The 17747-nt window shown below is 45.8% G+C and overlaps 1 protein-coding gene across 3 annotated transcripts in view; it reads right to left on the bottom strand.

The window, feature by feature from the left end:
* The window catches only part of DUSP8 (dual specificity phosphatase 8), a 98228-nt gene that overhangs the window by 24063 nt on the left and 56418 nt on the right, over nt 1-17747 (bottom strand). The window contains exon 1 of one of the 3 annotated variants that reach the window (XM_060276335.1): nt 5943-8039. The exons of the other annotated variants lie outside the window; for them this stretch is intronic. Coding sequence (XP_060132318.1) covers nt 5943-6060 — 118 coding nt within the window. The 5' untranslated portion in view covers nt 6061-8039. Of the gene's footprint in view, nt 1-5942; nt 8040-17747 lie in introns of those variants that run through there. 3 annotated transcript variants of the gene reach the window in all.

Genomic DNA, 17747 nt, shown 5'->3' with positions numbered 1-17747 from the left:
GGCCCCTCCCCTCCTGATCTGGCATCCAGGCTTGTGTCTGTGCCTGCCTGCTCTCGCCATTCCTTCCTCTGGGGGCAGTGTTCCACCCAGTGGCTGGGTGCATTGTAAAGGCATCTCCCGCCTTTCTCTTCCCTCTGTTTTCCCGCGTCAGCGTTTGAAAGTACCCGCGCGCGGGCTTTGTCCCTCTGCATCACATCTGGCTGGAGGGGGCTGTGCTGTGCTGCAGCTGCCTCCCCGGGACTGTATGGGAACTTGTGGCCGCTGCCTTTCCCCTCCGTCTGTCCCCTCTGCCCGGACTCGCCTCTCAGCCTCCTGCACTTCCACGCCACCATGCCTCTCAGTCTTAGAGCCAGCTTGTGCTGAGGGTCGCCCTACGAAGTGCTGGCCCGTCCCGAGTGTCCTCTCTGCTTGTCCAGCCTCCGCTCCCCCGGCTTGGCTGTGTTCAGAGCTGCTCGGTTCACTAAGCTTGGCTTCCCCTGTGCCCGGGTGCCTACCTGGTGCTTGAGCCGTTCCATAGTTGCAGGGTGCTGGCAACTCATGCCAATCCTCCCTCGGCATCTCTCTCTTCTGCTTTAGATGCTGCCAACTTCATGCCGGCTGCTCCATTTGCAGCCCTCTTCCCTCGGGGTAGCCATCAAAAGATTGTGGGCTTGCTGTCACAGATGGGGTGTTGGCTACTCCCGAGTAAGCACTCCACACATCCTCTGGATTTTCATAGTTTTATTGTGCATGCTATATACAGTGGTGAGATGTCTCAAATCATGTCTGCTCTGCATGGGGCAGAAGCCCACAATGGCGTCTCGTGGGCTCTGACCCCCCTTTTAAGACTCCAAACGCCCCTCCTCCTTGCTCTATGGGTCCTCCGTGGTCCCAAACCAGGCTCCTGAGGTGCCGTTCTCTCTCCTCCCTCCTTTCCAGCCCCTGCTGAAGCTAGCTCCTCCCCTGCTTCCCTGCTACCAACCTGGAGCTGAGCCACCAGGACTCTGCAGAGCCCTGGACCCGTCTTAACCCTTCCTGTTCCTGATTTGAACTCCCAGACTTGCTGCTGCTCTCCCATCTGGTGGAAGTAAGCAGAGTGGGCTGCTCTCTGCAAGCCCTCTCTCTTACAGGTATGTATCATGCTATGTATGTGGTGTTAGAGCAGGCATGGGCAAACTCGGCCCTCCAGATGTTTTGGGACTACAACTCCCATCATCCCTAGCTAACAGGACCAGTGGTCAGGGATGATGGGAGTTGTAGTCCCAAAACATTTGGAGGGCCGAGTTTGCCTATGCCTGTGTTAGAATATATGTCCCTTAATTGCTCATCTACAATGAAGAAAATGAAGTCTATCGGTTTAAAAATGAATTTTCTAACTATTCCACCAAGTTAAGCCCTTGAATATAATTTTAGAAAAAAATATAAAATACTGAAGAGCACTAAAGGCACCTCAGACTGGCGAATCATAGAATTGTAGGACTGAAGTGATCCTGACATTCACCAATGCAGGAATCTCAACTAAAGCATCCATGACAGATTGTCATCCAAACCACTGCTTGAAACCATTAAATGGAGAGTCCACCACTGCCTGAGGAAGTCCATTCCACTGTCAAACAGCTCTTACTGTCAGAAAGTTCTTCCTGAGGTTTAGTTGGAATCTCCTTTCTTGTAACTTGAAGCCATTGGTTTGGGTTCTACACTCCAGAACAGGAGAAAACAAACTTGTTCCATATTTTATGTGACAGCCCTTTAGATATCTGACAATGGCCATTATATCTCCTCTTAATCTCCTCTTTTCCAGGCTAAACATACCCAATTCCCTCAACCATTCCTCATAAAGCTTGGTTTCCACACCCTTTATCATCTTGGTTACCCTCCTCTGCACATGTTCCTCAATATCCTTTTTAAATTGTGGTGCCCAGAACTGGACACAGTTCTGCCCAAGGCAGAATAGAGTGGGACTATAAATTCTCTTTATTGGGACACTATACTTCTGTTGACGCAGCATAGAATAGCATTAGCCTTTTTTGTTGCTGCATCACACTGTTGACTCATGTTCAGCTTGTGGTCTACTAAGACCCCTAGATCCCTTTTTACATGTACTACTGGCAAGCCAGGTGCCCCCCCATCTTACATTTGTGCAGATGGTTCTTTCTGCCTAAGTGTAGAACCTGATATTTCTCCCTATTGGAATTCATTTAGTTAGTTTTGGCCCACTTTCCCAATCTATTAAGGTCATCTTGAATCCTGATTCTGTCTTCTGAGGCATTGGCTACCCCTCCCAGCTTGGAGTTGTCTGAAAATTTCATGAAATTCATTCATCCAAGTAATTTATAAGGATGCCAAACAACAATCGGCCTAAGACAGAACCCTGCAGCACCCTACTTGCCGCTTTTTCCCAAGATGATGAGGAACCATTAGTGAGCACTCTTGGGGTTCGGTTAGCTACAAATCCACCTAACAGTGACCTTGTCCAGCCCATATTTTACCAGCTTCTTCCCAGTAATATCGTGGGGGACTTTGTCAAAAGGCTTACTGAATTCAAGATATACTGTTCAATGTCCTTTTCACTTCTCCCCATATGTGAAAATCATCTATTACCAAACCAGTGGTAGTGCTGATATTATTTATTATTATTAACAACTCACCACACACTTTATTCAACAGCAGTTAACTCAGTGCCATAAGTATGGAAGAGATGAACAGGTAAATAAGTGTCAGGAACAGATAGGTCACAAAAGGGGAACTGTGTGCCTGTATCAAAACACCTTCATTCTCTTGTTTCCTCCTGAAATGTCTGAGAAAATCCCAGTCTCCTACATTCCAGCTTCGATCTCTTACATTAGGGGTGTGCGGTGGGGGGTTTACTTTTGCTTAAGGGCGGCTTCCATTACAAGCCTCGCCAATGATGAAATCACAGCACTTGAAAATCTTACTCAGTCCTGCCATAGAAAATTCCTTGGCTTTCACAACCATTACTTCCTTTTTGCAGCTAGATGGTCTGCTCTGCTGTCTGCTCTGCTGTCTTGCCTTTACGTGCAAGACAACAGCCCTGATTCTGGTTCTTTTGTTCCCGCACAAAGCAGAGTTCTCCAGCATGAGTTATATGTTTTGGTCACATACAAAACCCTGCTTAGCTGTCACACTGGAGCATTGTTACTCTCTCAACATAGCTAAATAAGTAGGAGGAAAGCGGTGGCACCACTTCCTGGGCTACTTCACACCTTCAATCCCATGCACAGGTATGCATTTTTTAGTATGGAGAAACAGAAGAACTAGCAAGTGACAGAGGTAGATCACGCTTTATTGCTATGGGAATTTGGCCTCTGTTCTTATTAGGGTAAGTAAGGGAGAGCTGTCAGAACTGAAGAGTGTGGGTGGGATATATCAAGACCTGAAACAGCAAAATATTCTCTGAAATTCACTACGAGGAAGGGACACTTGGCTGCGTTCCCTACCCCCACCCCTTCTAGGATTAGCAAAAGTCAGTTCTGACTTCCTTCCTCAAGTAACAAATGGTGTTCTACTCCTTATATCAGCTCGATTATCTCACCCATTGCTGGACATTGGCCAATTCCACATAAAGCCCCTTTTCGTATGTATCAAAGCGGATGGAATGTTCAGCACATTTTTTCAATGCAGCCTCACTGGCCCCCTTTTGCAAGGGCAACGTTTGCTGTTTCGCCGGAGCCAAACACTGGCTTCTAAAATGGCAGTTAAAGCAGCTTTCTGAAAGGGGGGGGGAGAATTGACACTCTCTCTTAGGTCCCTGGAGACTGCCTCCCCTGATCCCTCATTTTAAATGGCTTTAGGGTCTTACCTCATCAAGTTCCTATTTGAATTCTATTACTGCAGTGTAAGGGCTTGGGTTGGTCTTCACAGCTGTTCCCCTCACAGCCCCCTGCTATATTGACTCTCACCATCTTCCTGTGCTGCATCAAGTAATCTCTGTTTTCATGCCTTTGTAACCATGGCTGGTGGCATTTTTGCTGGTGGCATCATCACCATCACCATCAGGTATCTTTAACTCTGGGGTGATCAATTTCTGTTCCCCCCAATTCAGACAATTTTGACACCACCATTGTGTGAGGAAGCTCAATTATTTGTCAGATGAAAGGCTATCACACCTAAATTCTTCCTAGCTAAAGGAACAGGAACCTTAGTTCACCACCATGTTGTTTAGTCGTTTAGTCGTGTCCGACTCTTCGTGACCCCATGGACCGGAGCACCACCATACAAAGATCCAAACCGTTTATGCTCACTACTACCCATTCTATGCTCCCCCCACCACAAAAAAACAAAACCACGTTTTAGGCATGTCATATGCAGCATATAGCCAATTCTGATTGTCTATACTAGTATCAGAGGATAGAGGTAAGTATGGTTCTTGCTTTTACTGAGGTAACTAACATCTGTTGGGCAGGCAGTTTTGGGTTGCGTGTACAACAGAAAGAAAAATCCATAAGGGAGAATGGGGGAAAACTCTACATTCCCTGTCCTCAAGTCAGTCATGCTTCATTTTTTGAATCTTTGCCAACTGTTATATTTCTCCAAGGTGCAAGACCTTACGTAAATAGGAAAGCAACCATTAACACCAATATTATTATTATTTTTTAAAAGCATTGGGCAAAAACACCCTTGAAAGGATTGGCCCTCATGAGTTGCCAGTCCAGATTTTCCTCTGGTAAATGTGCCTCACCAGGACCAGCTCTACTGGTTCTAAGTAAAGAAAAATGTGTCATTTCCATAAATGACTTATTACTAATGACACAATCGCTGGGCTATGCATCTCATGACATAAAAGGGCTTCCAAGCGCTGCAGGAGAATTCCGATTTTGCGAAGAGTGCAAGGGCTGTGGGAAAGTTTCATGGTTCCATCGTTTGTAAAAGTAGGTCATTCTACTTTTTAAAGCTGCTTTTCATTTCTCTTCTCACCTCTTGGGCTAGCCCTGCAAGTAATAAACCACTATGGATGCCTTTTCAATAAAGGAGTTGTTCTCAGTAGAGAAATGCAGTCAGGCATATTGAGCAGCAAAGCAAATGCCCAAGATCCAAAGCTAGGGACAGCATAGTGCCCCCCTTCCCTCGATGCCTCTTTTTTATTTTGCCTGTCTAGAAGGTAATTCCCCCTCTCCTTCCATCTGCACATCCACTTGATAGAAAGTGACCTCTAAAGAAGGTAGCAGTGAATGCATGATGCTTTCTCATGCATGGAGATGTCCCCAGGAAATTTCCACAGCTCCCTACCCTTCTGCCCTGAAGAATGTGGTGAGTTACATAAGGAAGAATCTGCCTCACTCCTCTGAGTTTCCAATTATATTCCAGTTTTAATGATCCCAGTTTATTGTGAAATTAAGTCCCCCCCCAATCCTTTTTTTAATAAAAAAAAATCCATACCCTGTTAAAGGGGAAGCAACTCTTTTTTTCTAGATGAGTGCTGCAGCACTGCACATGTAGGACCACAGAGGGACTCAAGGCAATCACCACCCAATGCCCATCTTCTTGCAGCAGAGAGAGAGGGAGGGAGGGAGGGAGGGAGAGAGGGGGGGGAAGACCTACACTGAAAGAGCAGCACCTTTTCTGATTGTTCTGTCACATTCCAACAGCCCAATTCTGAACATGTCGACTCAGAAGTAAGTCTTACAAATGAGATTTTCATGCCCGTGCTTAAGATTGCTGCCTGTTGTGTCCTGCATCTGCGAAGGCTGGAAAAATGATGCGCATTGTCCCCCCCTCCTGCCATCAGAATTTTAAACTTGTCCCAATCCTGTGATGGCAAGATGCCAGCTGCTAACCCCCTCCCCACTTGGCACACTCAGGAGGCAGGATACATGGTTCAGGCAACAGAATCTATTCCTCCATCCTGCACACACCCACACCCGGACACCCCCCCCCAAGCACATCCCAGTCCCATCCCCATTCACACCCCCGTCTAAAAGAGATGGGAAATCCAGAGAACCAACCTCGCATCTCCCTGCTCTCCTTCATCCGTCTCACCCTGATTTTCAGCTTCATCTGCTCTTTGTGCATGTCTGGCCAGAACTGGTCCTCAGAGGAAGCAATCATAACATCCAAAGGCATCCAGGCAGCTGGGCTGCGTCTCTCTCCAAGAGCTACCTCCTGCCCTCGCAAAACAACAGTTGCCGGAGGTGGGTGGCTGGGAGCCTCCTATTTCCAAAAAAAGTAGGGGAGCCTGAAACACCCCTAGATCCAGCTTCTTGGAGAAATAAAAAAGGGGAGGGAGGGAGCAGGACAGGAATATTCCTGCTCCTTCTCAGCAGAACGATTCTCCCCCTCTCTCCACTCCTTGTGTATGTGCAGCGCCAGCTCCAATGAGGCTGAATGAGATCAGCACATGAGCAACAGCCGTGCTGATCCACTAAGGAGCAGTCATAGCTAACGGGTCAGGCATGCAACCGCATTCCTTACTCAGCACACAGACATGCAGTTTAACTCAAGGGCTACGGTACTGGCATATGGTTCACTCAGCTGCTTAAAGGGACAACATCCCTTTCCCCTGCTTCCTCCAACCACCCTAGTGAATGGCAGGCGGCAGGGGTAAAAGAAACAGCTCTGGTGCCTTTTGTTTTTGCAAGTCAATATATCTGCACAGCAAACTGAAGCTTTAGAAGGCTGTGCAGCCCTGCTCATCCATTTGATACACGTTCTATGGCTTGGTCCCAAAGCACCAACAGAAAGCAGGAGGAAGTGTGGTATAGTAGGCAGAGTACTAGCCTGAACAGCTAACGTCTGAGCTGGCAGTTTCCTGCACAATCCATTGCATCTCCCCTGTGATGAGGGGTGGCAGTGCAGGACGTTACATCCTCTTCCTGCAACTCTTTGAACTTCACCTCTCCACCACCTCCACACCTAGGAGAAAACTATGTATCTCATTAAAGACTGTTCTGGACAGCAGTCCCATGCTGTCCTTATTTTTGGTCATTGCCCAGCTTCTGCTCCATCATGAAAGCATTGCTTTTAACAGCAAATCTGCACTACGACATTTGCCCATTCGTTAAGCTGGAACCAGGGCTCAACTAGACTTTGCTTCATCCCAACACCAACCACACAATGCATATAACAGAATGCACACAGGTATTCATTCCAAGTCAGCTAGGGAACAATTTAAATGAAATTAATTGTGGCAACAAAGTTATCCATTTTTATGGGGGTGAGGAAGGTTTTGTAAGGCCAGCGGTTAATTCAGAAAAAAACCTCTTGCTTTCAAATCCCAATGTGTCACCTTTCCACATTTTGCCTCTTAAAATATGGCACTGCTTCCATCCCCAGACACCCTGGTGGTGTCAGCACCCCACTGCACGCTCAACTCTCCAACGTGTAAGCTCTTTGCCACTTGCCACTGCTGGCCCTCCAGTCCCCGTTTGCATGCACAACGTCCCAGTTTCAATCCTTGCCACCTCCATGTAGCACTGGGAATGTCATTTGAAACCCCAGAGAGCCACTGCCAGTCAGTGTAGACAATACTGAGCTAGATGGACCAATGGGCCTGACTCAGTGTGCGGCACCTTCCTAGTTTCCTAACCCGTTGGCCTAAACATATCCATTATCCAAATCTCCTGCTCCACAGACTGCCACCCTTTCTGCATCCAGCTTCCATGGCCTTTGCACTCTGCTCTGCTCTCCTTTACATTTCATGCTTTTTGACACCAATGCAACAATCATAAAGGGAGAAGTGGAAGAAGCTGATATTGAGGCCTGGCTCCTAGTCCTGAACCTGTGTGGACTATGGTAAGGGTACTCCACACTGGTGACAGAGGAGAGCTTGATAAGGCAGTGGGGCAGCCTTGTTCTACTGTGACAAGGGCACTGGACAAGCGTATACTCAGTATTCTTTAATTGCCTTTTATGCCCTGATGCTTTCTAAGTCTGTTCATGGACTGAATGGTTCCTAGTTCTATGGAAAACCGTCCAGGATTAGATGTACTGGATGGGATGCTTTGTCTCTTTAAAGCCAATGGTTTACAAGGGCAAGGAATCCAAGGCTGAACTGTTTCATGGGAGTTCAGTGTTTTTCCTTAACAGTGACATCACTCCAGATGAAGTCACCAGCATTAAATAAACCCTCCCTCCCACCCACCACTCCATGATTGGAACCAGTGTTCTAATGAGACTTGTTATTGTAACAAATATGGGTTTGATTATTATCATATGTGGGTTGGAGTTTAGAGAAGTACAATGAAACTACACTGGAGAAAAGGGGCAGTGTTTAAACAGAGGCGGTACACTGAATGCTGCTCCTGTTAGCCCTCGGAACATATCGCTTGACCCCCAGTCAATGTATCATGCCAGTGTACTGCAGCAAAACTGGGGTAGAAGAACATAACATTAAAGGCAATTGCATTTGCTTTCCTAGTATTTTGAACTGCTTCCTGAAACTGAGTAACATTTTCACTGGGTAAAATAGGTTTACCCAAGCAAACCTGTTATTTACTCTATTTCTGAACACTGCTTCCTGAATCTATTTTTAGGGGGGGGGTACCATATGCGGCGATGTCCCCTCTGCATTATGGCTGGAGTTTCTTAATGAAAAATCAGGTCATATTTTATAACATACTATGTATGTATTCTCTTCCCAGTTGTATTCTCTTTCCAGTTGAACTGCTCAAAATTAACCTTCCTCCAATTTTTAATTAGACATTCCTCCAATTAAAAAAAAGTCCACCTCCGAACAATCAAGCAAAGTGTTGATAATGTGTTTAAAGACCTGGTCTAGAACTAAGGTACCATAAATATACCATTTATCAACGGAGAAGCCACTACACTGAGATGTATGAGCTCAGTTTCTTATCTTTTAATGTTATTTAATTCACTCCTTGGCTTGTTGCAGCTGAGCAAGCCCCTTGGACAGTAGACACTGCTTCTTATCAGGACTTCCTATGCTCTCTCTTTAGCACTTGGGTGAATCCTGCAGGTACTTTAAGAAAAATAAGCATCTTTTGTTGCCCATTTGCAGTGCAAGTCCTCCTGGCATGCAGACAACCAGGGCCCGTGCAAACATTACAGCAGCGCTGCTCCCTGCAACATTGACACGGACTGGCACAACACAACTTGTGAAAGCAATCAAAAAGTGTCTGCAATACTGAAAGCACTTTGTACTTCAGCATTTGGTTTATCAAAAGCTCCAGCTGGTGAGAAGGAACATCTACAACAGGGGTGGGGAACTTCTGGCACTCCAGAAGTTGTTGGACTACAACTTCCACCACCCCAGACTATTGGCCATGCTGGTTCAGAGTGCTGGGAGTTGCAGTTCACAGGATTCCCATGATCTACAACAATGGAAACTTCCCACCTTTCCATTGCATGGCTTCTTTAGGTAGCTCTGTCAGAAAAAACAAAAAAAAGCAGTTTTCTTAAAAGAAAACAAATATTAACAGGGAACAGGCTCTTAGTTTTACACACACCTCATTTCTATTTGCAAGCACTGAATTATGACATGGCACAGTACTTTTGCCATTTTTGTATGTAGAAATTTGCTGAATGCTTCTCCTCTCCTACCCCCTGCCCCAAGCAGCCCCACGCAATGAGTTTCTTGCTCTTGGTCCAATTGTTACAAAAGCTGTCTTGGTGGTGTGGGGGGAGGGAAGACAGTGGGTGGGAGTGCATTCCAAAGAATAATTATAGAATCAGGAAAACAAGTCTTCTGATGATGACATTGCTAAACAGAATGTTATAGAAAACAGGCTTGGAATACAATTCACTCAGTCATGTGACCTGGCTCAGTCTCTCTCTCTCTCTGAATGAAGCACTCAGAAACATCTAAGATTCTGGCTGGTGATTACACTTCCACTGGGGGCACTTTGTACAGGAGTGAAGGACAGGCTAGCCCATGGGTAGGCAAACTAAGGCCCAGGGGCCTTCTCAATCCAGCCCGCGGACGGTCCGGGAATCAGCGTGTTTTTACATGAGTAGAATGTGTGCTTTTATTTAAAACTAGTGTATTTCAGCCCGTTCAATAACGGGCGCTAGAACATCCTGGGGTTCGGAGAAGCGCTTGCGCAGCGCTTCTCCGAACCCTGGGATCTGTCCTTGTTGTCGGTGGCAAGGGGACAGGAACGGAGGAGGAGAAAGCGCTGCTTTCTCCTCCTTCCTTCCTCTCCCCCAGCCGCCGACAGGAAGGACGCGGGACACAAACGCCTACCTCGCCGCCGCCGCCGCTCCTCTCACGGGCCAGGGAGGGTTGTGAGGAGGAGGCCTCTGCCGGCCTCCACCCTCGCTTCCCTGACGTGCCCTGCAGTGAGGCGGTGTCCGGCCGGAAGCGACAGTTGGAGGAGGCAGAGGGGGGGAGTGCGCACGTGCAGTCTCTTCGTCCAATCCCTGTGTCCCTGGGCCACATGCGCAGTAACCCAGGGACACACGGGACAACTGGACGCAGAGACACTTGCACTTTATTATATAGGATGCATCTCTGGGTTATTTACGGGGCATAGGAGTTGGTTCATACTTTTTTTCAAAATATAGTCCGGCCCCCCACAAGGTATGATGGACAGTGGACCATCCCCCTACTGGAAAAGTTTGCTGACCCCTGTCTAGCCCCTGGCAGCAAACATAGCCACCATTCTCTTATCTTCTGTATGATGCTTCTAGAAGAAAAGAAAAGAAAGAAGAGAAAACCAGGGAAGACATCCCTCTTCCTGATTCATCTCACCTTAATCCAGGCACCCCCAAACTGCAGCCCTCCAGATGTTTTGGCCTACAACTCCCATTATCCCTAGCTAACAGGACCAGTGGTCGGGGAAGATGGGAATTGTAGTCCAAAACATCTGGAGGGCTGAAGTTTGGGAATGCCTGCCTTAATCCACCTCCTTTCCTTGGAGGGATGGATCAGGGTGTGCTCACACAGGCACCCCTCTCTGAGTTGTTTAAGGAAGCATAAGAGGATAGAGGGTGGGGGGAAGACAGCAGAGTTGGCAGATTGGGAGCTAAAACAGTCTTTGTCAGAGCTCCAAGATTCTGCATGCAGGACCTGTAGTTTACAAGCTGTGTTTCAGGGGCCTAAATAGGACAGGCAAAGACAGGGGCTTTTCATGTGCCGTTTTGATACCTGATGGGTTAAGGCTTCCTCTGTGAAGCCACTGGCTTTTACTGACATGTATGCTCAAAGCATCCTCAAAGCATAACAAAATATTATGGCATTTCTAATCCAAATGAATAAAGGAATTATGAATGTAAAAATATAAGAAATTCATATCAATTTCCATGTAAAATTGGAGGTCACAATGGCAACTCCCAACCACCGACTGACTGGAGAGAGTGTCCAGAAGAGAAGAGAAGAGAAGAACATTTATAGCTCTAAAAAAAAAGGAGGCCAGCCAAGTGGGACTGGTGGGGTTTTTCCCCTTCTTCCTCCTTTTTTTTTGGCATAAGGGAGTTCTACCATTGTGGGTCTAGCCTTGAAAAGGCCACGCTACCAAGCCTTGAGCTTGCAGCATATTCCCGAGCTTACTTTAAAAGAGGGGGGCAGCAGGGGAAAACACTAAAATAATAATTCTCTGCACAGAGCTGAGAATTAGTTCTTCTTCCAAGTTGCTGGGCAGGCAGCTGTGCTTTGCTCAAAAATTAGTACTACCCAATTCACCTTTAGTTTTATTTAAAAGTAATGATATGCCACCGTTTATATACTGTAATATCAGGGCGGTGTGCAGCAATGAAACATTTCACTTACACATGCTTGTTCAAGGCAATCCGTTGTTTGACTGTGAACAGATATGGGTATCCTCTGGAAGACTTCTTGTCTCTGCTTCAATGGACCAAAGGCCATACCTCCAGGCCACTGTGACTAGTGCTGCTACCGTAGGTCCACATTAATCCCCATCACAGATGCCAAATAACTGGCTGAATGGCGCCCACACACGAGTAGAAAGATACATCACAAATGAACAGCATAGGAGCATGATATGCTGTGTACATAAGGGGAAATTGGGCTGCTATGTCATAGCTCTAAAAACGACAATCAGATTTTCTGAACTTGGTTGTGGGGGGGAACAAAGATGAATAGGGCTAACAGGGAGATTTTTGTACATGATATCATGTAGATGCCCCACAAAAAATGGGCAAACAAAGCATAGCAACAAGACAGTACATGACCAATGCGGAAGCAATCACCTGAACTTTCAGTATTAAACTGAAAGCCATCACCACCAACTATGATTCTCTGTGGATGCTCAGTGATATTGAAGAACATCCCTCGGAAGAATCTCTATTGGAATTTCACTGGAAAAGAGAATTGCGCAAGTATCAGTACCGCCTGCTTTCGGACAGTATTCCATTGGGGCCTCTCTCTCTCTCTCTCTCTCTCTCTCTGTGTGTGTGTGTGTGTGTGTGTGTGTGTGTGTGTGAGAGAGAGAGAGAGAGAGAGAGAGAGAGAGAGAGAGAGAGAGAGAGAGAGAGTCGCTAGGCAACTACAAATGATCAATGTGTTGCTAACCCACTTTCCAGAAGTAAAGGCTGCATCTGTTACAGGTTATTTGACTCCATCTAATAAACCAGTTTGTACTAGGGGACCATTGAGGTTCCTGTTGAGATGAAGAGGCTAGTGAGCGCCTTTGGTTTGCTTCTGGCAAACTGCTTCATTAGCACTTCATTAACACCTGCTGTTAACAAGCTTTTAAGGAGGCTGCTGCCTAAGCAGACAGCAGCTGCAACCTCAGCTTCTGGGCCAACCCAAGAACATATCCCCATTCTCTTCCCCAGCATTTATGCACAAACTAATGTTTCTATCTCAGTACAGTAAGCAGTCATGTCAATGATGAACCACTCCTGTCCTGAGAGTTAACGTAAGTGTGAAAAATGGATACAGAAAAGATAATTCCTTTAGAAAACTAAACTGATACCTTAATGGTCATATCTGACAAACCCCTGAACTTATATCTATTATCATGCATTCGATGAAGTGGGATCTTGTTCATGAAAGCTTATGTCATAGGGAACGTTCACTATTTCACTATGCAAAGCGTGCTTCACTATTTTTTGCTGGAAACTGATTTATTAGACAAATCCAAACTAAGCCCAGAAGCTTTCTTCTGTAAAAATTTCCAATAATGCCTTGTGGTTCCCGAGTACAGTATTTACATGTTTTCAAAATCTCCCAGTCCACATTCCTGTAGTTTCCTTACAGGCCTGTCCTGTGGAAAACGTAGCAAACTGGAAATGCCAAATCCCTTAACAAACCATATCTAAAGGCATGATATAATCTGCCACCAAACATTAGCTAGAATGGAATTCAGTGCAGAGAACATGGATTGGCAGCATATTAAATCAAGATGGAATTAAATTAGGATGCCAAGTTTCAAAAGTCTCCCTTTCTGCACAGTCAGCCACCATATTTGGACTTGCAACACAATGCTCTCCAGCATTAATGGGGTACTGAGTGCCACCTCCTCAATCATAGCCTGCACTTGCCTTGAAAGTATCTTGTCCATTAAGACTGATACACAACATGTATCACTGCCCTGAAGCAGCATGGCTGCAAGGAAGATCAAAAGCTGGACATACAAGTTAGCCAATTAAGCAGTGCATGAAAAAGTAACACCAACATCTCAAGTCAACACAATGACTCTGCCAGTTGAAATAACAGTTTATCAAGTTTGTGTTGACAGCTTTACTAAGATTTAATTAAAAAGTTGCAGTTAAAAAAATACCAAAACCTTGTCTATACCTCTTTCACTGTCACATTCTACTTATTGCTGGCCCAAGGTAAGATAAAAGCTTAGATGTTCAGTTATCATGTATACAGCAGCAATGGACCGTTTCACAGTGCTAAACTTTTTTTAAAAAAATAACTTTCCAAGTATCTGAAAAGTGAACGGTTTTGAAAAAGCTGTTTTTGTTTGTTTCTTTTTAAATAACATCTCAAAAACAGTATAGTTTGATGCAGTGGAAAGATGTTTTGTTACCTTAATGTGCTGCCATGTGATCAACAATTAGTACATCTTTTGAAAGCTGTATCAGAATTACAGGCCTGATTAACTGATAACTTTCTGCTCTAAGGATCTGACCCTTCTCTTCTGTTTTACTTTTTAGTGCTTAGCCAATTTCTAACCCATTACTAACCTTTTACTTCTTACCGCTATGATACTTACCTTTTTTAATAGACTCCAGAGAAGGACATCTATAGGCCCATTTAGGAAGTTCAAATAAACTATATACTTCTATGCTACTGGCTTGACCATTTCCTTTGCACATACTTGCAAATATTGGGGCCCTGTTTTGCTTCATTTACCAGGCACCATTAAACAACCCCACATAAACAAATGGGGGGGGAATTAAATGGGCCGACCCAAATATTGGCTCCTGACTTGTCAGGTGAATATAGAAGTATTTCTTCACAGCTGCTAATGTGCTTTCAACCCTTCCTGATATATATATCCCACAGGAGGTAAAGAAAATAAACGGATCTACTGAGTTTAGGGAAATAGGAGTGGAGGAGAAATAGGCATGTATGATCTGCCTCTGAAAGACACAGGCTCTCCATAGCACTGCAGGTTTGCAAGTGGTCTGGGAGTATGGCCAGACCTGTCAAAGGCAATGTGTTTGCTGAAGAGCTGGGGGATGGAGAGATCACTCATCAATTATTGCCATGCCACATTCTTTCCAAATCATGAGTGTTAAATGGGTGCTCTAAATTTGGAAAAAAAGAGGGATGGAAAAATCTAAACATTCTTTACAGTACTGGTACAAGCTCTAGAGTGGGGAAGAAGATGGCTGATGAGTTCACATGTACACCAGGGTCAGATGAAAAGCTACTGGCTTGAGAAAAGGTACAAAAGGCTCTAGCACTGCTTGGTGCCCAAGAGTGTGGGTGTGTGGGGACTCAGTCAGAGCTTCAGAAGTAGCTCATTCAGTTGCAAAATATTGAATTCTCTATAACCTATGTCTTGAACTGTTCTGAACTGCTACTATTCATCCTGCGCTCAAATGCAGGCTGAATTTAGCCCTCTATTTTATTTTACTTCAAAGTCTAATTCCATGCAACCCTTAGTGTTAACTGTTTTATTTTTCTAGGCTGTGCACACATCCACTTCTCTCGTGAATTGCCTTAGGCTTCTCACATGAATTGCCCTAGGTTACTCCTCGTGTGCCTGCAGTGTGCCCTCCAATGAGAAAGATGTGGCTATTCCACACTCCCAGGCTGCACCTATGAAAGCACAAGGGATGCTGCACTTGAAAAGCCAACCGTCAGAACCACCCCAACAGTCCTGTGATGCAGAACCAGCCAGGATTTGTACATTTTAGTCCTAAGTAGGCTACCACCACCTTATGCTCCCTAATTTTCAAGCAAGAGCTACTTCAGAGCTATGGGAAACTGGGAGTAGAGTCATACTTTCAGCAAGTCTTTTGGTCTCCACCAAGCCAATTTCCCCTCTGCTAGCATCAGACAGATTCAGCACCCACAACCTTGTCTTGTATATTCAGGGCAAAGTTCAGGATTTGGTTTGCTTGCTTCAGGATAACACAGAAAGAGACCTCTAGTTGGAAATGCTTGTTTGTTTTTGTTTTAAATGTTTGTTTTAAATAACAGGCCTTCTGGGCCTCCACCTGAGGCGAATACATCTGACTTAGCACTGACCAACTGTAAAGAAGTACAAGTCCTACAGAGATACATGTGTTGTTAGTTTCATTTATCATTGGTGTCAGGTACTAACAGAGCCAGGGGTACACACGCTATTTGGAGCATCTTTCAAGCTAGCGTGACATGATAAGGCTAATGGTTCTACTAGCATGGCTATGTAAGTGTGCTGGCCATGGGCGTAGCCAAGGGGGAGCAGGGGGGCAGCTGCCCCCCCTAAATCAATTCAAAACAATACAAATCTGAGGTTCTGTCCCCCCCAAAAAAATCCTGGCTATACCCATGGTACTGGCCCTCATCACAGTGCACCCTGGCTCACAGCACCCATTTTTTGTTAGAGGAGGAAGCAAGGGAAAACTCTGCTGCCAACTATCTCAAAAGAGCTACTTGACTCAGACTTTAAATAACCAATTCCATAAACTGTTTCAAGCACCAGTGACGTAAGTTGTGATTTGTGCCACCGATGCTGAAGCACAATCCTATTCTTGACTAGCTCTGCCCCACCCTCCCCAGGAAATCTGTCTCTCCCATTCCTATTAGCAATCAAACAATGCACGCCTGGTCCTCTCTCCAGAGCGGAGTCGATGGCCCCTGCCGAGCTGCACAGAAGGACCAAAGGCAGCTGCGGTGTCCGCACTTGGGTCCTGCACATGCCAACTCTTCACCACTCCTGTAAGCAAACATAAAAGGGGAAAGAGGCTGGTGAGGACTCCCTTGCCTCCTCCAGCCCAACACCATCCTTGCTGACAGCATGAACTTAAGAGGACTTTCAGGCAACATGCTTGATAAGCCAATTATAATAAAAGCGCAGAGGTGTTGAGGGAGGGGCTGCAGATGTTGCTCTGGAATCAGCAGAGGTTAAAGAACAGTCAGGCTCCTGCAGGAATAGCAGCGCTGGGAGGGAGAGGGGGGTACGTAATGCAGAAAAAATGTTGGCTCCATTCACTTTTTCTCCGCTTCTTATGACGTCAGGAAATCCATCTAAATCAACAGGCTTGCTCCTCCTGCAAAGGGTGGGCAGCAGGCAGGGCTGTTTACCCGTACTTGTAAAGCAGTATTGGCAACCTACCTCCTGCCTGAGAAATGAAGAAGAACAACTAGCAAACTTTAATCTCCTCCCCCTCCCCATCTCCCATCCTCCCACCTCCCCCTGCTTGCTGAGTGCTGGGGCTGCAGGAGGAATCCCTTCTACCCCATGTCAATCCTCTGGCACTATGAGCTGCTGTATTCCTTGCAGGTAACATTGGCACCAAGTTGCTACATGCAGAGGTATGAGGTATGATAAAAGCATTATGAAAGACAGCAAAGCAGAGCCATACAGCAGGTGTGTGTGCCCAAGGCATCACAGCAAGCACCAACACCATCGAGGGTAAGACAGCCTGGAGTCCTAGCCCTGCTGACTGCGGAGCTGTAGCAGCGATTGAACTCTTGCTACAAGTGGGGAATTCTCACTGCAGAAAGCTCACCCGGTTGCATAAACCAATAGATTTTAATGGCTGTCAGCGGCAGGGAAATTCCAAATGGGGTTTCTGAGGCCAGTGGGAGTGCTTTGTATCCTTACCACAAGATATCAAGGGTAAAAGAGGATACTGCTGCTTACCAGCAGCCTTTCTGCTGGTTTTCTATATAGGTATGAAGACTAGTCTATCTGAAACAGATCTTTATCTATGGGCTTAACCATCTGGGCTTTGGATATTACTTCTTGCCCATGGAAACATAGTCACATTTGCATGTGATTAACGAGATTTTTAAGTAATAATAAAAAGTTACCTAGAAGATTTTAAAAACACTGTTATAAGGGGCAGGGTAAGAGGAATTTGCCCCCATGCATTACGAGACTACCAATGTACAGAGAGGGGACAGTTTAGCCAGAGAGAAGCCATTTTCTTGACTTCATGGTTCAAAAGTCAAGAGAAGCCTATTCTGCCGTATCAAGGTAAATTAATCCCCTGCTGACCCAGACAGTTCCTCCAGACCTCTTGGAAAACACACGCACCCTTTTACATAAGCCATCGCTAAATCCTGTCTCACACCCACATGGAAACTTGCATAATCGCACCTCCAGCCAGATAACCAAAAACGATAACGATCACCCATTCTCGGAACTTCCACCCTCCCAAATCCCCGCCTGAGGTGCCCTCCCTTGTACTTTTCATGACCCAGATTCAGCTGAACCATGGAC

This window comes from Zootoca vivipara, chromosome 1, assembly GCF_963506605.1.
Source record: "Zootoca vivipara chromosome 1, rZooViv1.1, whole genome shotgun sequence".
NCBI classification, from domain to species: domain Eukaryota; kingdom Metazoa; phylum Chordata; class Lepidosauria; order Squamata; family Lacertidae; genus Zootoca; species Zootoca vivipara.
Note: the sequence above shows the minus strand (reverse complement) of the source record. Positions and strands in the feature narration are given on the sequence as shown.